The sequence below is a fragment of the Onychomys torridus genome, chromosome 10 (assembly GCF_903995425.1).
Source record: "Onychomys torridus chromosome 10, mOncTor1.1, whole genome shotgun sequence".
NCBI classification, from domain to species: domain Eukaryota; kingdom Metazoa; phylum Chordata; class Mammalia; order Rodentia; family Cricetidae; genus Onychomys; species Onychomys torridus.
This window is the reverse complement of record NC_050452.1, coordinates 33,298,288-33,321,760: the sequence shown is the minus strand read 5'-3', so window position 1 is coordinate 33,321,760 and position 23,473 is coordinate 33,298,288. Positions and strand designations below refer to the sequence as shown.

The 23,473-nt window shown below is 44.6% G+C and overlaps 1 protein-coding gene and 1 non-coding gene across 2 annotated transcripts in view; one reads left to right on the top strand and one right to left on the bottom strand.

Annotated features, from left to right (window-relative positions):
* Positions 1-3,748, top strand: part of Thegl (theg spermatid protein like) — a 48,918-nt gene extending 45,170 nt beyond the window's left edge. The window contains exons 7-9 of the mRNA XM_036200921.1: positions 893-1,024; positions 2,360-2,535; positions 2,866-3,748. Coding sequence (XP_036056814.1) covers positions 893-1,024; positions 2,360-2,535; positions 2,866-2,980 — 423 coding nt within the window. The 3' untranslated portion in view covers positions 2,981-3,748. The remainder of the gene's footprint in view (positions 1-892; positions 1,025-2,359; positions 2,536-2,865) is intronic.
* Positions 3,749-4,004: 256 nt separating this feature from the next.
* LOC118592680 lies at positions 4,005-4,111 on the bottom strand. The gene has a single exon (XR_004946134.1). It is a non-coding gene; the product is annotated as a U6 spliceosomal RNA (small nuclear RNA).
* Positions 4,112-23,473: the final 19,362 nt, after the last annotated feature.

Below are 23,473 nucleotides of genomic sequence, written 5' to 3'. Positions count from 1 at the left end.
GATCCTCCCACCCCTAAATCAAATGCCAACCCTTGTAGTTCTTTATTTTACAGCCTGTCGATGATGAGGGAGGGGGTCCTGCCCCAGAGTCCTCCAAGCCTGCTAATATCTAGCTAGCTACCTGGCAGAGGTGCATGTTTCTGCTTTCTCCTGGCTTCCACTGCTTTTCTTACTTGTTCCAATTAGAAGAGAGCCACTTAGGTAAATGTCCTTTATGTGGCAATCTGTGATGCTGAGAGCGCCTTTTCCCAAAGGGTTAAAAGTCTTCTCTTTTGGGTGTTCTCACATGATAGAGCTCTACCTTCTCTTGGCCGACTTAGTATTTTGTTGTTAAAATTTTTATCATCTATCTATCTATCTATCTATCTATCTATCTATCTATCCATCCATCCATCTATCTACTTTTTTATTTATCTGTGTCTGTGCGCCTGTGCACCTGTGCACATGCAACCATGCCACAGCACATTCGTGGAGGTGAGAGGACCACCCCATAGAGCCATTTCTCTCCTACGTTGGTGTGGGTTCTGGGGATTCAGCACGGGTTGTCAGGATTGCATGGCTCCCTGCTGAGCCATCGCACTAGACCTTGGCTGACTCTCTTAGTCCACGGAGCAGCATCTCCACTTATTTCCGAGTTAATATGTCACATCATTGGCTGTCTCTCCCATGTCTGTCCTATAAAACCTGAACCCGTGGAACGCTGGCTTGGAGAACATGTACAATCCAGTTGGAGTGAGATAGGAACTGGTACTGTGAAGGATGACTGTGGGATCCCAGCCTTTCTGCAGAGTTGTGGGGAAGCCTGGTGGCTCTGAGCTCAGACCCTATTTTGTATTGCTGAACAGGACAGGTACTTACATCCTGGGTTTTTTTTTTTCTCTCTCTCTCCTAGATTGAAACCAAGATCTCCTTCTCTACCCTGAGTGCTGTTGCAAGTCCCAGGATTGTAGACCTTGCCCACCCGAGGATCAAGATAGAGGGTCTATGCTATGAGAGAGAAAAGAGTGAATTGCCCATCCGTCCCGTAAGCCATCCCTGACTCACTCATTGGCTGCCTTCCTGATTGCTCCTAAGATGTTATTTTTGCCTCAACAAGGCATAGTCCAAAGTCATCAGAAAAGATAGTCTTGAGAGTGGTCTGTCGTGGGAAGGGAGGCCTACAGGTAGGACGGGGGAAAGGCAGGAAAGTTGAGGGCCAAGAACCTGGACTTTGACGTTAGTGAGCTGGGTGTGAGTCTCTGCTCTTTCCAAAGAACTTTTCACAGTGGAGACTGCCTGCTAGGTACCATCATTCTTATTCTACCAATAAAGTAACAGTAAAGACACAATGTGGAAGACATGCCTTTCAAAGTAAGACAAGAAGAGAATAGTCAGCGCCATCTATTCATGGCACCTACTAGGTACTAGGTACTAGGTACTAGGTACTAGGTACTAGAACCTGGTCTAGCTACTGGCAAACAGTCTCCCCTGAGCAGTTCATATTGTAATGGAAAAAAAGCAGACGGAAAACTGGCAAATGAGTTTACATTGTAGTTACTACATTACTATAAGGAAGATTCAGTGAGCCGGGTACAATGACCCACAAATGTGTTCTCTCTATGCTCAGAAGCCTGAGGCAGGAGGATCCCAGATTTGAGGCAGAGTTGGGTTGAATAGCATGAGCTAGGCACCAGGGCTTATAAGACTGTCTCAGTCAGACAGACAGACAGACAGACAGACAGTACAATTAAGTACGTATAAGTACTGCAGAGAAGGTCCATTAGAAAGGGTCATCTGTCCAGGAAGCCCTCCTTGAGGGCCTTATGGGGGTCTGATTTAGAGACGAATGAGGGAAATAATCTCAGCCAAGAATGAGGAAAGACGTCTCAAGTAGAACTAGTTAAGTACAGAGGTCCTGAGGCAGAAAGAGCCAGAACGGATGCCTTGTGTGGCCGCCACGAGTCACAGTGTCCCTGATGGGAGGAGGAAGAGACAAGGTTAGAAAAGTGGGGTGGCATTCAGATTTTATGGGGCCTCTGCAGACATAGGGAGGAACCTACTCTACTGTCAGCAAAATGAGGGTGCCTCAGAGGGAGTTAGCACCTGAGGGTGGTGTGTTCCAACTTAGCTTTAGGAAGTCCTGGCCTGGTGGAGTGTTGTGATGAAGAAGTGGGGGTGATGGAGACAAGTCACTCAGAGCTGTTCATGCTCCAGTGGGTATCAGGGGAAGACCGGATCACTCAGGCTAAGAGGGGAGGCGAGGAGGTCAGCTGGGGGTGCACACCATCACAGTATTGTAGGCCAGGAATGAGAGGGAGACCTTGGGAGGCATGGGGAATTCTGGGATGGAGATTTGCATCTCGGTTTTTTTTTGCTACAGATATCCCCTGCTGCCCTGCTTGCCAAACCTACTAGCCGAACAATAACCTTAGCCAAGTCCAAACCAGTTCATGAAGATTATCTCCCTGTCCGAGATGCCCGATGGCCTGTGTCTTATGCTGCTGCCCATTCTCGGGTATCTGACAGAGTCCAGGAGCTAGCTAATCCACCCACAAGGTATGGTGATTTAAGGCTAAAGTAGAGCAGGAAAGATTAGGGGTCTGGAGAACGGGGGAAGGTTGATCTAAAGTTAAAAAACAAAAAGAGGCAACATTGGGGGGGTGTGTGGAAAAGAGCAAAGCCTTTGGAATCTGACAGTGTGCAGGCTCTAGATGATGCTTATAGGGTCTTTGAGTCTTCATTTGCTCACCTGTATAATGGAGACCACTAAATCCCAACTGGACAATAATACCCTAGTGCTTAACATGGAGGTGGGGGCGTGCTTGGGAAATATCAGTTCCTCTTTTTGTTCTCCTTAGTTCAGATTGGTTTCTTTTACTATTCCAGGGCTTCCGTGCATGTTGTGTTCTACGACCCAGACGTCTTTAAAGTCAAGCCCTCTGCTTTGAAAGCACAGTGTTCTGCCAGGGTCAAGGAGCTGGCGGAACCCATTGTGCGCTAACTGCAGCAAGCCACCCGAGGCAGGCACGAGTTACGTATCCGGAACATGCAGCAGACGACTTGGTTCCTTTGCCTTGGTATTTACATCTTACCGATCACCTCCCAAATATGAGACTTCCAGGGAACACCACCGTGAGCGAGCGTCAGATAGGCACTGTCTGTGATCTTGTCTTTACCGAGTTTGGGGACTCCACCCTGCATTAAAGGGGGAACCGATCCCTGCTTGTTTTCCCTCCCACTCACACCGGCATCGAGGCAGCTCCCTCGCTGTGCTGCGCGGAGGACTCGTGCTCTGCGCGGAGCACTCGTGCTCTCACTTTTGTGTGCTTTGCACACACACCCCACCCCCCAATTCTATTTCCAGCCCTTCTCTACAAAATCCTGGGAATGGAGGTCATGCTTAGTGTTGCCTTGTCAATCTCCCTTCCTTGTGTGCAAAAACACGGACACGAAGAGCTTCTTCGGATGAGATGAAATGGTTCTCATAGTCCCTATTAGGGAACTGCTTGCTTGCTTCAACATCTTTACAGGTCTCCTCTGCCTCACGCCAGGCTCGCAGCCACTCACCATGAAGGACAGAAGAGAGACATCCACATGGTGAAGCGATGTGCACCTGTAATCTCAGCTCCTGGAGGCAGGGGAGGGAGGGTGGCCTGAGCCCAAGAGCTTGTCCAGAGCAGTGGGCAACAATGATATCCATCTCAAAAAGATAGACACAGTTTTGTGGTTTTGTTTTTGTTTTTAAAAAGAAGAAGAAGAAAGAAAAGGCTTGGTGATATGGTACATGTCTATAATCCCAGAATTTGGGAGGCAGAGGCAAAAGGATCTACTACGTAAAAAGACCCTATCTTGGATAGGGGGTCAAGACGTTTTCAATGGCAAGCATGAAAACTTCTCTATCACATTGTATCTGCTTAGAGTTTTTGAATTTAGTTTCTATCTCTGCACCACTATTTCAAAAATTTATTTATTTATTTATTTATTTTTACAGCTTGTAGGATCTTTATTTTCCTTCCACCTTTTTTAAAAATATGGAAGGCTTCACGAATTTGCATGTCATCCTTGCGCAGGGGCCATGCTAATCTTCTCTGTATCGTTCCAATTTTAGTCTATGTGCTGCCCAAGCGAGCACTCAAAAATTTAATTTTTATGGGACATGCCTAGATTGGCATGAAAGTGAATTTGCTTGAAATCTGATTTTACAACGAAAGGGCTATCTCTTCACGGATGCGGAAAGGCAGTATTATGTAATAATTCTGTTTTGTTTTACTTGGGGTTGGGCAGATCTGGGTTTGTAGTTCTCCTGGGCCATTTACCGGACATTTGAGCTTAAACCAATTGTCTCTCGTCCTATGTGTCAGTTTCCCGATATAAAGAAGGTTCTTCCCGCAGTGTTGAAAAGATTAAATGGAAAAAAAAATACATGTAATAAAGTGTGAGTTTGAATTGAAATTTGTTTTTAAATTTCACTGTGCTTTCAATGAGAAAAACGTGGCTTGGTTTTTTTCTCCCACCAAGTGAATGTTTGTTGACTGCTCTTCTAGGCACTGTACAAGGGACTGGAGGTCCAGCACAGTGAACCAATCAGATGCCAGCTCTGTTCTCACAGCCTGTTCATCTCCATAATATCCCCTTATAAATAATATGAAGTGGCCATAGTAATAGTGCTCTGAGGTAGTGTTGTGAAATAACAGAATAGATAGTGGCAATCCCCTAGGAAAGCAAGGGAGATTTTCTTCAGTGGAGAGACAGTTGAACTGGAACCTGACATTGAGTAAGAAAAACTAGCCTGAGTGGACAGCAGGGCATTCCGGGGAGCGGGAACAAATGTTTCAGGGGTGTATTTGACTTTTGGGCTATCTTTCAGCCATTCTTCCTCCCTTTGGAGAGCATCTGCAATTTCCTTTTGTGGAGTTATTGCCTATTCACTCAAGCTCTACACAGGAGGTGTGGGAGCCCATAACTGACTCAGTTTCTCAGTTTGAATCTGAAATCTATTCTGAGTCAATAGAGTTCAGGCTTGTTTGCTCCCAAGGCTGTGAGAAAGTCCTGATTAGCCCACAAGAGGAAACATACTGTCTAGCTAGATGCAGGCTGATGAGGCCAGCCAGAGGTACATTGAGATAGAAAGGAAACTGCCTGCTCCTTGACGCAAGGCAGGATGGATAGTGGCTGAATGCCTGTGCTGTGCATTGTTCTACCTCTGTCCTTCAAAACCGTATATAAGCTGGCTGTGAAATAAACTCAGGGCTGTTGGGCATTGACCAGCAGACCTCTCTACTTTTTTACTTTTTTTCTTTCTTTTCTTTTCTTTCTTTCTTTTTTTTTTTTTGTTTTTTAGATTTATTTATTTGTTATGTATAGTGTTCTATCTGCATGCAGGCCTGCAGGTCAGAAGAGGGCACCAGATCTCATTATAGATGGTTGTGAGCCAGTATCTACATTGTAAACAGATAAGTAAGGGGGCTGGAGAGATTGCTCAGTGGCTAAGAGCACTTGCTATGCTCGCAGAGGACCCAGGTTCAGTTCCCAGCGCTCACAGGGCACTTCACAACTGCCTGTAATTCCATTTCTAGGATACCTGTGGCCCTCTTCTGGCCTCCTCAGACAATGCACACATGTGGTGCAGTTATTTATATACTGGTAAAGCATTCATACATATGAAATAAAAGTAAAATCTTCAAAAGAAAAAAAACAAATAACAAAGTTTTATGGGGCTGGGTGTAGTGGCATGCTTTTAATCCCAGCACTTGGGAGGTAGAGACACAAAGATCTCTCTGAGTTTGAGGTCAACCTAGTCTAATATCAAGATCAGGTTTACCAGGGTTATACAAGAGACTGTTTAAAAAAAAAAAAATCAGGGTGACTTTTCTTCACCCGACATAGTGAAAGGATGGATGGACACATGCCCAAGCCATCCAGGTCCAGTGGCCATTGTCTGAAACTTTAGGGTTTTAGTAGAATGATGCAGGGGTGGGCGTGACATCTCCCATTGTGGGCATTCTGATGCTTCCCCACCTGTAACACTGGAACTCCTCTCAGTTCTTTGCCCTCAACTAGTCCTTTGATTCAGGGACTGTCTATAGACTTCTAGCAAATCCTTTGTAGCAGATGGGAGAGTAGACCGTAGGCTGAAACAATGTCCGTGTGATTCCAAAAGAAAGGTCTGCAAGATGCCGGAGGAAGCCGGAGGAAGGGAGCCAGGTCCTTGGGGCACTGGAGGTCAAGTTGAGCATTTTAGTCTCCCTCCTAAGGCAATAGAAAGCTACTGAATTAAGTAAATAATTAAGTAAATTAAGTAGAAGAGGGTATGGAATACCTTTGGTCCTTAGAAGTCATTCCTGGACTTTGGGCAGAGAGAACAGGAGAGCTTTCTTATATTGCCTCTTAGTTTCAGCTCCACCAGCTTATTACAGTAACTCCTCATCGTCCTTGGGTGAGATGTTCCAAGTCTCTTGTGGACATTTGAAACTGAGGAGAGTGCCACACCATTTATATGTTTTCTATACATGAATAGATACAAGAATGTTTAATTTATTTTTATTATTATTATTATGATGATGATGATGATGATGATGATGATGATGATGGCTCTTTTTTTTCTTTCAGACAGGGTCTCTCTTTGCAGCCCTGACTGTCATAGATAAAGCTTGTCTCAAACTCATAGAGATGTACCTTCTTCTGCCTCTTGAATGTTGGGATTAAAGACATGCACCAGCAGGCCATAAGAAAGTTTAGTTTATGCCAGGCAGTAGTAGGTGGTAGCACATGCCTGGGAGGCAGAGGCAGGTGGGTTTCTGAGTTCAAGGCCAGCCTGGTCACCAAATGTGAGGTCAAACTGTTGACCTTGTATACATCCTAGTTCACAAATGAGTCTGTCAGATACGCTAAGCCTATAGGCTGAAGATGATGCCCCAACACTGCGGAGAAACCTCAGGCGACTGTCCAGGCAGCTGGCTGTTTCTGTCAACTCACATTTTTTTTTGGAAGCTGCTTGCATGCACTTCCTGTTTTTTATTTTTTATTAGGTAATATTATTTCCTTCTTGGGTCTCTTAAGGAGTTGAAGATTAGTTAGTTATAGTTATAATTATCTTCGTTAAGGATTTCAGAAAAACTCACTAAGAGCTGTAAGTGTATAAATTTGAAAGACGTTATAAGACAGTTCCGTTAGCAATATAAGTTAGGATAGAAAGTGAATCAGGTACATTTTGAACTTACCAAAATAGGATAGATAATGGAATTATTTTCTCTGAATTTGTCAAATGCAAATGGACTAGACATTGTTTAGGTATTTATTGTTTGTATATATGGTATATATAGTTATTGTACTTTTGTATATAGTTTTTCTTATATTAGTTATAACTTTTTCCTTTTTTCTTTTTATTAAAATAGAAAAGGGAAATATAGTGATATTTTATTTGTATTGAAATGTGATTTTATTTGTATGTTAATAAAGTTGCCTTGAGGTCAGAGCAAGCCAGAGAAGAAGCTGGGTGGTGGTGGTGCATGCCTTTAATCCCAGCACTTGGGAGACAGAGCTAGGTAGATCTCTGTGTGTTCAAGGACACAGCCAGCATGGCAGACACATGCCTTTAATCTCAACCAACCATAGAAGACCTGGAGGTCTGTACAAACAGGCAGTGACGAGGAGGTCATGTGGCTGGGTTTACAACCAATGAGAAAACAGAACAGAAAGTCTATAAATAGACAGGACACACAGAAGTAGGTCTCTGGCGGAGAGGAAGGACAGCAGAAGCAGTGAAGGGTAAGGTTTTCCGCTCTTCTTCTGACCTCGTGGTTTTTAACTCTGCAATTGGTTCTGTGTTTCTTATTTAACAAGACGGTTACATCTACACTGGTCTACAGAGTGAGTTCCAGGACAGCCAGGGTAACACTGAGAAATCCTGTCTCAAAAAAAAAAAAAAAAAAAAAACCAAAAAGAAAAGAAAGAAAGTTTAGTTTATAAAGTAGACATCATAAGTGATAACAATAGCTAACGTTATCACAGAATATTATGACACAAAGTTGTTAGTGTGATCCCTACCTCTCCCTCTTCTGAAAATATCTGCGTATGTAATCACCCTTCTTCTTTTGATGGTGTGAGATGATCCAGTGCCTCCAGGATGAGATAAAGCTTTGAGACTGACAGGCATGTGGCGTAGCACTAGGTTACTATTGGTCTTTTGATGTGTCAGGAAGACATCAACTACTTCAGGTCATCCTGTATGCAATTTTTTTCTTATTTAGTTAGAAACATTTACCTTTTGGCTTCAAGGAAGCATGTTACAAACTCTCCTTAGCACATTTAAATTACCTGTCACTCTTCTCATCCTTTGGGAACATGATTGAGTAAAATAAAGACTGCCTGAAGACTAATACTCTGATACCACAAGAACAATCTGGTGACCAAGGTGGGTATTAAGTGACTAACAGATGTGTAGCATATATGATGTGGATACATTGGATACAAAAGTAAATCTCATCCCAGGTTGGAGGAAGGGGGCGTGTGGGTGGAGAGGGTGGAGTAGGGGATGGTGAAGAAACCTTCAAAGTGTTTACGACTGGGATTCTCTGTTTAATAAATTTACAGAATGAAATCACAGATTATGGAGCTGGAATAAGCTATCAGGAGGGAAGAGTGCAGACTAGCCTTGGCTGGTGGAATGGGGAAATGGAGTGGCTTTGCCAGCTGCTGTCTGCTCACCATGGGCTTGTGGACACAGGTTTTGCTTTGGCAGAAAACACTTCTTCATTCAGCCCCCTATCAGCTTTCTTCTACCCACCCAGGGTTGGCCAGTAAGAACCTGCATGATTGGAGCAGAGAAGGGCGTTGTTCATGACAGGTCCCACCTTAGCTGACTCTTCTTTCCTCCTTCAGAAGGCTGTGGGTTCTGTCTTTTTATTTGTTTGTTCTGTTTTTTGAAGCTTCTCTGTGTAACAGCTCTGACTGTCCTGGAACTTGCTTTGTAGACCAGACTGGCCTCAAACTCACAGAGATCCACCTACCTCTGCTTCCCCAATGCTGGAATTCAAGTCGTGCACCACCATGCCCAGCAGGCTGTGAGCTCTAAAGGACATGTCTGAGGAGGTCCTGGCCCCTGGCCAACTTTGGCAGCAGCTATACCAAAGGCTGTAAGGAAAGGGTGCCTGGAGACACCCATTCTTTCAGACTTTGTGTGAATTTGCCTTTTCCATCTGGAAGGTGTTCCCAGATGAAAGAATGTTCACACCCACAGTAGCATGCGTCTGCCTGCCTGTCTGGTTCCTATGGCCAAGGTGTGGCCTGCTGGGACTTCCAGGATCATGGGCATCCTGAGAAGGATTGCAAGATAGCACAGGCATCTAGTCAGGGATAGGGGAAGGTGGCTATAGGGAGTGGGGATCAGGAAACAGAAGCCTTCAGGGTAAGTGGGCAGTGGACCACACCCAGATGCCAGGAACACAGTGGCCAGGGGTAAGCAGCTTTGTGGAATGAACTGTAATGTCTAAGCTTGCATACATTCCTTTAAAGAGTCTCAAAGTGCCATCCTCCTGGTTTCAGAGGACTTAATGCATGGTCAATGTCAGGGTGCCATTGTAAATTCAGGCTTCTCTAGGATGATTACCACATGGTTGGCTATTTGTAAAGAAAAAAAATGTATCATGTAACTTCAAATATTACAGGGAAGCAGTATAGATATGTGACTAGAACTGTACATTATGAGCACTTTGTACAGAGTCTAGCCTCTCTGGGCCTCCATATTATCACCAATAAAATGGAAGCAAAAATGCTATTTTTAAATTCTGGCTACCAAAGACCATCATGTAGCTGTGGAACAAAGCAAAATTGAGCTAATAGTTTGCTGAGGTACAGTGCATCAAGGCACCATTAAAGAATGCCAAGATTTTCCCTCTTGGAATAGTTTAGATCAGAGTGAACCCAAATTTGAATTCTTCACTTCTTTCTCTGTCTTTTGTCTGTTCTGGTGTCTGTGTCCTGTGGTCTGTCCGTCATCTGTTTGTTGTGTATGTCTGGTGTCTGTGTTGCTGTGAATTGATGCCATGACCATGACAACTCCTATAAAGAAAAACATTTACTTGGGGTTGGCTTACAGGTTCAAAGGTTCAGTCCATTATCATGGTGGGAAGCATAGAGGCATGAAGGCAGACATCATGCTGAAGAAGTAGCTAAGAGTTCCATATCCAAATAGTCAAGAAGCAGGAAGAGAGAGTGACCCCGGGCCTGGCTTGAGCTTTTGAAACCTCAAAGCCCACCACCTGTGACATACTTCCTCTAACAAGGTCACACCTGCTCCAACGAGGTCACACCTCCAATAATGCCACTCCCTATGAGCCTATGGGGGCCATTTTCATTCAACGTTGTTTTTCTTTGTTGTTTCCTTTTTTAATTTTATTTTGGAGACTGGGTCTCTCTAGGTAGCCGTGGCTGGCCTAGAATTCACCATGCAGACCAGGCTGGCCTTGAACTTAGAAATCCTCCTTCTGGGGGTTGGGGATTTAGTTCAGTGGTAGAGCACTTGCCTAGCAAGCACAAGGCCCTGGGTTTGATACTCAGCTCAAAAAAAAAAAAAAAAATAGAAATCCTCCTTCCTCTGTCTCCTGAATACTGGAATACTGGGGTTAAGGCAAGCGCCAGTACTCTCAGAAAGGGATACTCTTTCCACAGTTTACAAGGAAAGACTGACCCCAAAGATTTACTGACCCCACTTAACCCAGTATAGCACAGGTTACTAAACAGGCTGCGTGATAGCAGGAAAAAACAGTAGCTTTTTTAACACAGTATTTTTATTGACGATTTGGGAATTTCACATAATGCACTGATCACAGTCACTTCCCAGTCCTTCCAGGTCTGCTCCCCAACTCTCGTGACCCCCCCCAAAAAGAAAAAAAACACAAGTCCAATTTGTGATGCTCATATACTCAACTGGAGCACCGTCAGACTCCCAGTGGCCTTTTAAAGAAAATTGAGTCCCGCCCCCCTCCACCCCTGCGGCCATCAGTTGTGGAGAGCTACGCTTCAGCACCCTTATCACATTTTTCTAAGAGTCCCAGATTGAGTAATTTTAAATGGTCTCAAAGCATATTATTAATGCTGCAAAGTTGGGCAAAAGTACATGCTTCTGAAGGCAAGACATTTTGGGAAAAAAAGCGTCCCCAAAGTACAGCAGAAGTGGAAACCATGCTCACAGAGACAGTAAACTGTGTGGGTGTAAGTGGTTTACGCTCGGTTCTCTCCGTTTACCTTCAGGATTGCTGGAAAGATGAAGTGAGACAATGAACGGGGTGCCCTGGGTCCAGTGTTCGTGCATGATGAATCCTTACAGATTGTTTCCATTCACGTTTCCATTCACATGGTTACTGTCTTTTCCTAATTCCATCTCTCTTACCAGTTTGCTAATGAGTAAAACCCCACTTCCAGAATTATTTTTCCATGACCTAAGGGTTTATCTCTTACAAGAATGCGAACACATTCAGAAAAAGATGTCTCGTTACATGCTAAAAGCATTTACACCTCCACAGGGTGCTGTTTATAAAATCCCAAGTGGAGAGTCTAGAAGCTTAAAATACAAGTCTTCCTAAGCCATTAGGAAAGGCAGCATCAGAAGTCCTCAAGCCGTCCGGGAAGAGGCTTGCCTGTGCTCATTCCAGGCAAGACAGACGGACAGTAGCACCAGACCCAGAGCTTCTGACCTTTGGTTTTTTTTTTTTTTTGTTTTTTTTTTAAGATGAATTTTTATTAGGGCTGGAGAGATGGCTAAGCAGTTAAAAGCACTTGTTGCTTTCACAGAGGAGCCAGGTTCAATGCCCAGCACTCACATGGCAGTTTATAACTCTCTATAACTCCAGTTCCAGAGGATCCAACATCCCCTTCTGGCTTCCACAGGTACTGCACACACGCAGACAAAACACTCATGCATAACATGAAAATAAACAAATCTTAAAAATTCTTTAAGATTTATTTTTATTACTTTTAATGGTGTGCTGTATTCTCTATGTGTATGGACCTGTGGTGGTTTGAATAAGAATGGCCCCATAGATTTGATGAACCTGTGGGTTAGGGGGTGTGGCCTTGTGAGAGGAAGTGTGTCACTAGGGGTGGGCTTCCAGGTTTCAAAAGCCCATGCCAGGCCCAGTCTCTTTCTCTCTGCCTGTGCATCAGGATGTAGCTCTCAGCTATTTCGCCAACACCATGCTGCCTGTTCGTCACACGCTCCCTGCCAGGATGATAATGGATTAAACCTGGGAAACTGTAAGCAAACCCCCAGTTAAATGCTTTCCTTTATAAGAGTTGCCTTGGTCATGGTGTCTCTTCACAGCATAGAACACTGACTGAGATAGGACTCATGTATGCAGTTACCCACAGAGACTAGAAGTGGGCATCAGCACGCCTGAAGCTGGGCTTCTAGGGGGTTGTGAGCCACCTGGTGTGAGTGTGGGAACAGAATCCCAGTCCTTTGCAAGAGCAGCAAGTGCTCTTAGCCACAGAGATATTTCTCTGTCCCTGAGGCTCTGACTCTAGGCATGGCTGGTCTGGCTTTCTGTTGTACTCAATGTGTCCGAGCCCTTGGTATTAGGGTGTCCCCTGTCACAGAAGGGAGCTAGATGTGAAGGTGGCAGGAGGAATGCCCTGTTATCTCTGGAGAATAAATCAGGGTTGTTCTCTGTCTTAGTTAGGGTCTCCACTGCTGTGAAGAGACACCATGACCACAGCAACTCTTCTAAAGGGAAGCAATCAGTTTGGGGCGGCTCAAATTACAGTTACAGAGGTTCAGTCCATTATCTTCATGGCAGGAGCATGGCAGTGTCATGGTGCTGGCTACATCTTGATCAGAAGGGAACAGAAAGTCAGCTGGGACACTGGGGGTAGCTTGAGCACAGGAAAACTCAAAGCCCACCCCCACAGTGACACACTTCCTCCACTAAAGCCACACCTACTTCCGCAAGGTCACACTACCTACTAGGGCCACTCCCTTTGGGATTATGGGGGCCATTTCCATCAAATGACCACGTTCTTCAAGTCACATACTACCAAAAATAAAGTTCATTTGGTTAGGGAGGTAATACACTGCCTCAGTTTCCCCCACACTTCCTGTGATGAGCAGGCTCTCCCTGAAGTTTCTGCCTGACACCGGCAGGCTTTAGATTAGGCATGGATCTCAAGCCTGGCTGCACCTTGCAGCCAGCACGAGACCTCTCAAATAATACTGAAGCTGAATACACTCTTGCTACCTTCCAGTGTACAACCCTTGGACGACTGAATCGATGTCACGGAAGACCCAGGGGACACTTTTTTTTAGAAGTTGCCTGGGTGATCCTAACACGTGGCCAGCTGAGAAGCCGTGCTCTGGATCAGCTTTGCCCAAACTCCTGGGAGGCACTGCTAACACAGATTCAAGGTTTTCTACTCCCAGAGGTGCTGGTCACCCAGCCCTAGGCTGAGGCTTGAGAGTGAGCATGTCAAACGCAGTCCCCAGGGATGCAGATGTGATGGGTTAGTGTGCCAGGCTGTCACAGCACCATGGACAGGGAGGCGTTTACCGTAGCTCTCTACAGCTCCCAGTTCTCGAGGCTGCGGGTTCTGAGGTTGAGGCGCTGGCACATATGTTTTCTTCTGAGTTCTTGTCTTGAAAATCTGTGTGCTCATGTGGCCTGCCTTTTGAGCCCACCTGAATCTTTATTTCCTTTTCCTCTGGGACACCAGTCAGGTTGGATTAGGATCTACATTAATGACCTCATTTTAACTTACTTACCTCTTTGATGTCCACTGAGGTTGTTTCCAGATCCTGGCTATATGATAATCCAAACACAGGTAATAAAACCAAAGAATAAGCAAGGAAGACTACATCCAGTTTAAAACTTATGCACAGCGAAGGAGACAATCAGCAAAGTTAAAAAGAAACCTGTGAATGGTAGACAATGTTCTTAAGGATTGGTTCTAGGACCCCACCGCACCCCACCCGTGGATATCAAAATGTATAGATGCTGAGGTTCCCTACATGCGGTGATTGCATGTAGCCTGTGCAACTCTCGAAGACTTCCAACAGTTACTGGATTACATACAATAATACGAAACACAGTGTGACTGCTGTATGAATAATTTTATGATCTGTATGTTATTTAGGGAATCATGAAACCTGCACATCTTCAGGAAAGATACTTTTTTTCCCTCAAAAACATTTTCAGTCTGTGGTTGGTTGAATATATGGATGTGGGATCCAGGATACTGGGGACTGGCTGTATTCACAAACCACATGAGTGGCAAGGTGATGACCTCTAAAGTATGTGAGGAACTCCTCTAACTCACTTGTGAAACCCAACCGGCCAGTCTTACAGCCTCGGTATCAGGAAGTGGCTGCAGGCAGGAGTCAATGAGGAAAATTGTTCACAGTCCTAAGGGGCCCTGCAGAGTCACTCGCAGACAGGGTGGCTACGATTCTGTGGCAGCTAGGGGTTTCTACTTAGCTTCCCTTCAGCCCAGAGGCTGCAAATCCTACACCGAAAGTGGCTGGCCAGAGCCTCAGCATTGCCAACCATTACCAATGCACAGGGAAATCCCCCCAATCAAGGAAATAGGGACCTGAGAACCAGGCTGACTCTTGCACAGCTCAGAGGAACCCTCCCTTTTAAATTTATTAATGAATTAATTTGTTTTGAGGAAACCTCTTTTAATTCATCGCTGTTGCCCAACTCCTTCGACCCTTTCTGTACAGGGTTGGGCAGAGAAAACTTTAAGCTTACATCTCAAAGGAGATTTAAAAAAAAATCATAAGTGAATTGTAGCTTGAAGGTACAAAATATTCTTGCAGTGTTTTAAAGTGCAGTTCGGGGGTCTGGCTGAGGGCTTCCATCTGCTGTGGAGACACATTCTAAACAGGTATGACTTGCACATTTAAAGTAGCATGGTATAAAACCATGGTCTTGCGATGCAAGGACCATTCGTGCTGGCTCCCTAGAAGCCGGCCCCTTTAGCTTGCAAACTGACATTCTGCATGCTCCAGGTCAGGACTCTGATATTTGAAAATGCCTGAGATGTTCTTAGTTTGGTGTTCACTACATTGTCATTCTATTGCTGACCATTGTTCGGCGGGAAAGACGATATAAATCCCATAAAAATAACATTCAAGAGATGATGCTGTGGAAACTTTTGATGAACAATGGAACTGTGAATAAAAGAAAACTCCAGAGTAAAAGTTGGATGTAATAAAATGCTCTTCACGGGCAAGCTAATCCTGTGCCCCAACTCAGGAGACAGCCCTGTGAGAAAAGTCCAAACATGCTTTAAACACCAAAAGCAACACTAAACCAAAGACATGTTTCCTTTACACCCCAGAGATGGTTTCCTTATTCTCTTTTTCCTATGGGGAAACCAGAATTTAATCAAGAGAAATGGCCAAAACCTTGTTGATTTAATAGAATACGCCTCTTTGAGAAGGTGGACCAAATCCAGACATTTAGTTCACAAGTGAAAAAAAAAATCAAGTTGTGTTCTAGTGTTGGTTGCTCCTGTTGAAGAGCTAGGTCATTTCATCCTTACACATCAGGATTCATCCTGACACATCGTGGGACAGTGCCTTCGTGGTCTCTGCAGGAACCTGGAAATAGGGCTTTGATGTAAATCTGACCGGGAGTCATCAAAAGCAGAATTTCAAGTACAGCTACGGAGATGCATACCCTTGGCTGCCGACAAAGACTGGAACAGGATTGAAAGTGGTACAGTGAAAGACGAAGGTGTAGAGCCTGGCCCCCAGCACCACTGAACTGATGAGAACTATAAACAGTGCTTGAATTCACTGGATTTCCATGATCTCTGGAGCAGTGTGATTAATAAAAACAAATTGGGTGTTTCCAGGGCTGGAGGGATGAGGGGAGCAGGGAAGAGTAGGGGAAGCACAGAGGACTTCTAAGATGATGACCACTCTCCATGATTCTGATGGACAGTTGCCACTGCGTATTTATGCAAGCTCAAAGAATCTGCAGCATCAAGACTGAGCCCAGCATCAACTCTGAACTTTAGTTAAGAATAATCTTCCCACTTTGGTTCATTGATTGCTTATCAACTGTACCCTACTAATGTAAGATGCTGTTAAGTTTTGCTCATTTTCTGTCTGTAAACTTAAAACTTCTCCAAAAAAATGAATCCAGTTTTGTTTCGTTTTGTTTTTTTAAGTAAATGAGTGGCAGAGAACACTGACTGTGTATTACATTCCTGGGGAAATCCTGAGTCATCCAATCGGGCTGAAACATGTTTATTTGCAAGATGTGTAGATTAAGAACCAAATGAGAAATGAGAAAGACCTTGCATCTATTGCCAAAATTAGCGTTCTTCAAGTGACTCCCATGAGTGTCATCCACATGCTCAGATGAACCCATTTTATCTTTAGAAAAAGTTCCAAATCTCCCTCAGCTTGTTTTTTAAGTAAACATTGTCTTAGTAATTCTCACTGTAGGGTTCATCCCACCAGCAAACATATATTAAGGTGCTTAACAAGCTGCTTTAAGTCATGGCAATTCTAAGGTGACTCATGCTTCTTAAAAGCAATGGCAAGATTAGTAGCGAGATCTTTTTGATCTGAAGCAACACATTACTTTGCCGGAGTACATGGCTTTTGCTATGAGAAATGAGTAAGTCGTTGAATTCTTCTCTGTGGTGGTAGTTTGGGAAACCCAGGAGACTTGAGACTGGCTCTCCACAACCAGATGCCAACCTCCTCCAGCCCCGAGTCTACCTGCATCCTTTTCTCCCACGCCACCAGCCAACTTTTGGATAGTAAAACCTGGGCATAAACTTAGATCTATGAAAAACAGCACTTTATAATTCTCCTTGATTTCTGACTTTGAGCCTTTTCCCACCTAGTTAGTGGGAAAACAGTTTCATCTTTTTCTGGGGTTCCCAGAATCCTCAATGCCAAGGTATAAAGGGAATGAGGGCAGGCATATAGAATCAGGAAGACTTTGGGATCCTGTGGATTGGTCACTGCTGAGACGTGCTGTCCTCTCCCTGTGTCCTTGTTGTGTCCTCCAGCTTTCTAGAGCTTTCTGCCCTGCCTGAGATGTGGAACGTGTGCCAGGCTACCGCCAATCCTCCCGGCTTACACACAGCTGGCTTACACACAGATGTTTCTCTCTAGGGTTTTCTTTTCTTCCTGGTGACTGTGTTGCCGGACACCATTACTTCTGCTCTTAGAACCCACAAATTCTCAGCTCCCCTTTTTATTCTCCCCCATGGACGTCTCTTCCTGTCCAGAGACGACACAAATTCTCTTCCTTTAGTCTCCTTCCCAACAACTCAATCCTAGAACACTCCAAGCCTCTCACCTTTTGGAATCAGGAGCAAATCACTCTCAAGCTATACCCATTTTCTCTCTTGCTACGTTCTTTCTTGAGGCAATGAGGCCAGAGCCTGATGGGAATAGAAGAAATGGATAAGAGTCCTCCAGGAAGAAAAAGAAGAAACTTAGATATCACTATATAGTTTATAGTTGGCCCTTCTATATTTTTGGTAGGATTTTTTAAAATTGAATTTGCAGTTATGGAATGTAACTACAAATTCAACCAAAACAGATAAAAATACGTAGTGAAATCTGTAACCTATATGCATATCCAATATCTGTGTCTGTATTGGACATGTACAGGCTCCTTTTGGTTGTTATTCCCTAAACAACTATTTATAGGGCATTTGCATTGTATTAAGTATTGTAAGTAATCTAGAGAGGTTTCAATAATGTGGGAGGATGTGCATAGGTTATATGCAAATATCTCAAGCACCCATTGGCTTGGAATTTCCACATGGGACTTTGAAGCCCCCATGGACACTGAGGGACAACTTTATTGATCTGTAGGTCTTTTCTCCCCTGGTATATTTCAAGCTGCCTCATAGCAGGGGTTTTGGTTTTTTGTTTTCCTCAGCAGGGTAGAGTCTGAAGTATGCCCTCTAAGAGTCTGGTGTGCCCTCCCTGAAGCCTTGGTCAGTTCTGAGGAAAGTTTGGGATTAGCTTGTGGGTCCTAACAGCCACACACCTGCTGCTAAGTCATAAGACTTTCCATTCTAGTCTTTGCCAACTTTGCATTTTTGGTCACCTTTGGAGATGTTGAATACCTCCAAACAAAGTTCACCAGACTGGATGGAATTTTAAAATTGTTTTTCATGAAACGGAAAGATTCCAGTCCAAGTCACTAAAGAGGATGGCAGATATTAAAAATTACAGTACTGCAAGGAAGGAATTCCAGAATTCGCATAGCACACCCTGTTGAGATCAGGCACCAAAGCCTCATCTTAAAGTCTAAGTGTGTACTTGCTGAGGTCCTTACATGAACCTGGGGCTTACTAAACAAGTGAGAACCCCTGAAGGGTGATACAGGGAGCCGGTAAGTTTTGATGGAAGGAGGTGGGAATAAGGGATGAAAAGGCCATAGACTCCCAATGGGTGGGAATGGGATGTGATTCTCAGACACTCATCCTGAAGTTCAACTCTGTCCAGACTTAAGGCAATGCTCTGAAGCCACTGCATTCCTTTTAGCAAGCTGTCCCACGGGGGCGTTAGTCACTCTCTCCTCAGCTGGGCGTAGAGCCCAAGGCTGCGTAGTTATCCTGGCATGCAGTTCCCTGGGGGTTCTGTTCTCTCCGTGGGATAGAATCCCAGGGTCTAGCTGTGGCTCACGACTGGCTCTTTGCCGGGTGTCTCCTCCACTCCCCACCCAGGGCTGCTGGTGTTCTCCAGCACTTCAGCAGTAAGCCTTTGAAGGTCATTAATGCTTTCCTGCTAAACCTTCTAGCCCCCTCCAAGGAAAGCATGATGCATATGCTGTATGTATTTATGTGTGTGTGTGTGTGTGTGTATTCTTAACTTCACCTAGACAAATGTCTGTTGCCTGCCGGAAATGAAAAACAGAACAGCCGTGTCACGTCATGACCCCCACACCTATTTAAGAGACTCTGGGTAGCGTGATGAGAACTACCTAGCAGACTCTGCAGGGACATCTCAGTGTAAGCAAGCTAATGCTCTTCTGTCCTTCTACCTTTCAGTGAGAAAGCCCGAGGCCCTGACTCAAGTGCTCTACACTGTTGCTTGGTCTTTAATCTTTGTTCCACTCTGAAGGTGCATGCAGAGCCAGGGAACAATTGTACCATTCAGGACCTCGTGTTCTCAATGCAAAGGCTAAACGCTGAAAGCCCCCTTCAGCCCTACATCCCAGTGCCCAGCTCTGAGTCCTCCACCTTGAAGCCTTTCTGTCAGTGTTTATTGTAATAAAAAGAAACTGCATTCAATCTGTGTATGGCTTAAGGTCTACCTTACAATAACCCCAAATATGACTTGGGCTCCAAAAGAGATAAATTAGTGCTATTAAGTCTCTGGTGTGTTCCACGGTTGGATCCCTCCTGTTCTCTCTTCGCCAAGGCGTGTAAGAGTGCAGAGAACAAAAGAATAGACATAAAAGGTCCCTAATGTCAGATGCTCTTGTGCCTTTTATAGGATAAACTGTTTCACACAAGGACTAGATGGCACATGGGTTTCCTGTAAGAGATGGAGGGCAGGACAGTGTGTGCATGAGCAGGAACAGTTAAGATTCTTCCTTCCCTCAGCCAGCTGCCCAGGTCCTTGCAGCAAGGCAGCTCTGTCTGGGGCTGTCTTAGTGGTGTCCTTGTTAAGAGTCCGCTAAACCCAACTGCAAGAGTTTTGTTTTTGTTTTTGTTTTTTTGTTTTTGTTTTTGTTTTTGTTTTGAGACAGGGTTTCTCTGTAGACCAGGCTGGCCTTGAACTCACAGAGATCCACCTGCCTCTGCCTCCCGAGTGCTGGGATTACAGGTGTGCGCCACCACTTCCTGGCAAGAGTTTTAGGCTTAGAGTGCTGCTAGTGTTTTGAACTCTTTAGGCTTTGGAGATGATCTATGATTTCTTTAACCAATGGCAGAGTCTCAAACTATGAATGGAGTTTTCATTCATTAATGCCCATGCTCCCAATTGTTGACTCATAATAAAAGACAGAATGATGACAGGTTTAATTTAAAGATTTCTTCTTCTTCCTCTTCCTCTCCTTCTCCTTCTTTTATTGCTGTTTTTTCCTGTGTAGCCAGGGCTATCTTGGAACTCACTATGCAGACCAGGCTAGCCTTGAACTCACGGAGGTTCTCCTGCCTCTGCCTCTCGAGTGCTGGGATTAAAGGCATCTGCTGCTACACCCAGCTCTAGTTTAAAGAAAGTATTGGCTTTTGTGTACTGCTCCAGCTTTGTGTAGTACCTCATTCTCTTTTGTGGTGGCCACAGCTGGTTTTATAAAATAAGGACAAAGAGACAGAAGAATGCAATGAGCAAGAAAGCCCTGGCTGGGATTCAGAGATGGCTCAGTGATGAAGAACACTGGCGGATCTTCCAGAGGACAGGGGTTCTATTCCCAGCACCCACATGGCTACTCACAACTATCTGTAACTCCAAATCCAAGGGATCCAAAACCCTCACACAGACATACATACAGACAAAACACCAAGCACCAGTTATATGTATGTGTATATATATAAAGTAAACAGCACAGGACAGTTGGCCCCTCCCCTCACCTGGGCAGTGGGGTTGGGGGATGAGGGTGGGGTGGTGTGGGCATAGAAGAGCTTCTGGACTGACCAACTCAGCTACCACCCAAGCCCAGATCCAGGACTCTGACTTGGCCCACTCTAATATCTATTCCATCTATGAGCTACTGGAGTGCATGAAGGGGCTGGTACTGAGGAACCAGGGTTGCAGGATCTGCAGGACTCAGGACAACAGCAAGAAATCCAAGAGGGTCCAGTTTCAATAATGTAGCAGAAGCCAGAGGCCTTGAACCAGACCAATGACTCATTGCCATGAACATTTGCAAGTAAAGCTGATTAGACAAAAGGATATACTGTGTGACACTAAGATGAAGCGATATATGATGGGAAGGCAGAAAGGACTGAGAAAAACGGTCCACGAACAGCGGAACTGGAGATGTAACGGCCGTAACAGGAGTGAGAGAGGGATGCAGCTGATGGAGGAGCAGGTCATGGCCGGGCAGTCGGCAAGGTGGTTTTTGTTTTGAACTTTTAGTTTTTATTTTCTTTTCAGGGAAAGGTTACCTCTTTTTGGTGGAGGGTGGGCATGGAAAGACTTGGAAGTGAGTGGGATTGGGGTGCATGATGTGAAATTCCCAAAGAATCAATAAAAATTATGTTTAAAAGAGAAAGGAAGAAAGAAACAAGGGTAGAAAGCGAGCCCTGGCTTCTCCTGCCGAGGTGACAGAAGAGAGGATTTCCCTGCTGTGCTGACTCAGATATACCAGGCTCTGCTCGGTGGCTGTAAGTCGTGTGTTCTACGTTTGAGGATTGACACGCTTCACTTAGCAGGAGTGACTCCATTTTGGTTTAGTCTGGTCTGCCAGGTCTGTGCAGGAGGCTAGTCTGAAACAGGGGCCTCCCATAAGCTTCACCTGCTGTCCCACTGAAATGGAATTAAGCTCTGAACTTCTGCTTGACCTTATGGACTGTGGGCAATCCTCTTTCCTGCACTCACCACCCCCAAAGATACATATATCACTCCCCCTGAAAAAAAAAGATTTGAAATTTGGGGAGGGGTTAATTAATGTGATCACCGTGTAGATTACATGGTTTGGGTAATTAATCGAGCAGAGAGAAGAAGAGAAAAAGCAGAGAAACCTGTTCATATTTTTGAATATGTGTTTCTGAGATGCAGTTGCTGCTGATTAAAATTATGCATTTACTGAGTCTACAGAGATGGCTCAGTGGTTAAGAGTAGTGGCTTCTCTTCCAGAGGACCCAGGTTCAATTCCCGATACCTACATGGCAGCTCACAGCCGTCTGTAACTTCAGTTCCAGAGGATCTGGTTTTCTCTTCTGGCTTCCTTGGGCTCCAGGTTACACACACGGTGCACAGATATGCATGCAGGTAAAACTCTTACACATAAAATAAAGGTAAATCTTTAAAATATGCATTAGTGTATTTTGCTGTTGCTGCTGTTGAGATTTCCTTAGTGAATAAGCTGGCTTGTGATGGCGCCGTGAGCACCATTCTGTGAGTCAGCTGAATCCCTGTTACTTCACCTCAGGTTAGACAGCTTTGCAGCCAGGGTTTTAGTTTCCCTCACTGTTACCCAGCACTTTACCTTTGCAAAAAGCCATCCTGTAGCAGACATGCTGGTGGCGCACGCCTGTAATCCCAGCACTTGGGAAGCTGGGGAGACTAAGGCTCTGAGAACGGGCGGAGGAAGATAACAGGCCACTGTATTAGTTATCAAAAAATATACAAGTAAGCAAAGAAAAATGCATAAATTAGATTTTCTCAACACCCAAGCCTTTTGTGTTGCTAAGGGCAGTAACAAAAGAAGTGGTTCTGGGCTGAACCAGTGGCTCAGTGATTAATATACCACTGGCTGCTCTTCCAGAGAACTTGGGTTTGATTCCCAGCACCCACACGGTGATTCACAATCACCCATAAGTTCAGTTCCAGGAGATCCAATGCCCTCTTCTGGCCTGCACAAGCATCAGCCATGCACACAGTGAACAGCTATACAGTAAAATATTCATATACATAAAATAAAATAATAATTTTTTAAAAGGTGATTCTGTTCAGAACAGAGGAAGATACTTGCAAATGATACATGTGGTGAGGGTCTACTGTCCAAAATAGATAAAGAATTCTTGCAACTCAGTAAACAGATAAATAACCCAATTTAAAAATGAGCAAAGGAAACTCCTGGCACAGGGAAGCACATTTTGGATTCCAGGACTTGGTGTATGTAGGAGGAGGACAGAGAGTTCAAGGCCAGCCTGGGCCACTCTGTCTCTCGTCCTCAGAGAACTGCCAATCAGTGAACGCCACATTACACCTCCCCAAGTGGCTTGCCTTGTTTGTTTTCCAAATGGAGGATGTTGACATTCTCCTGGTACAGACACAGAATGATGCAGCTGAACGCAGCTGGCCAGCTCTTCAGAAAGTTACAGGAAATTACCACAGGCTCCAACACTCTTACTTACATATTGAAGAGTGGGAAATACATGGTCAGAAAATAGACGCTTGGGTGCAGAAGTTCACCACACTGTCATTCAGACAGCAGGGCAGTGGAAGCATCAGGAAAGGCTTTCAGCTGATGAGCAGCTGAAACTTTACTGAGGCACGTGATAGAGTATTATTTCACTGTACAAAGAAGCAGTTTTTAATTTTTGTTGATTTGTTATTTTATTGATTCATTTAGGATTTTGACCTTGATTTTTTTTTTTTCGTTAGTATTTTTATTTTTGACACCAGGTTTTGCTAGGCAAAGCCAGCTGGCCCAGGACTCACACTCCTTTTGCCTCAGCCTCCCAAGTGCTGGGATTACAGATGTATACTATGCTACAACACCGAGGAACACTGAAAACATTATACCAGGCGGGGGAAAGACCTCATACCACAGGATTCCACTTATTTGAAATGTCCAGAATAAGCTGTGCGCAGTGGCTCACATTTCTGCCAATACTCGGAGGC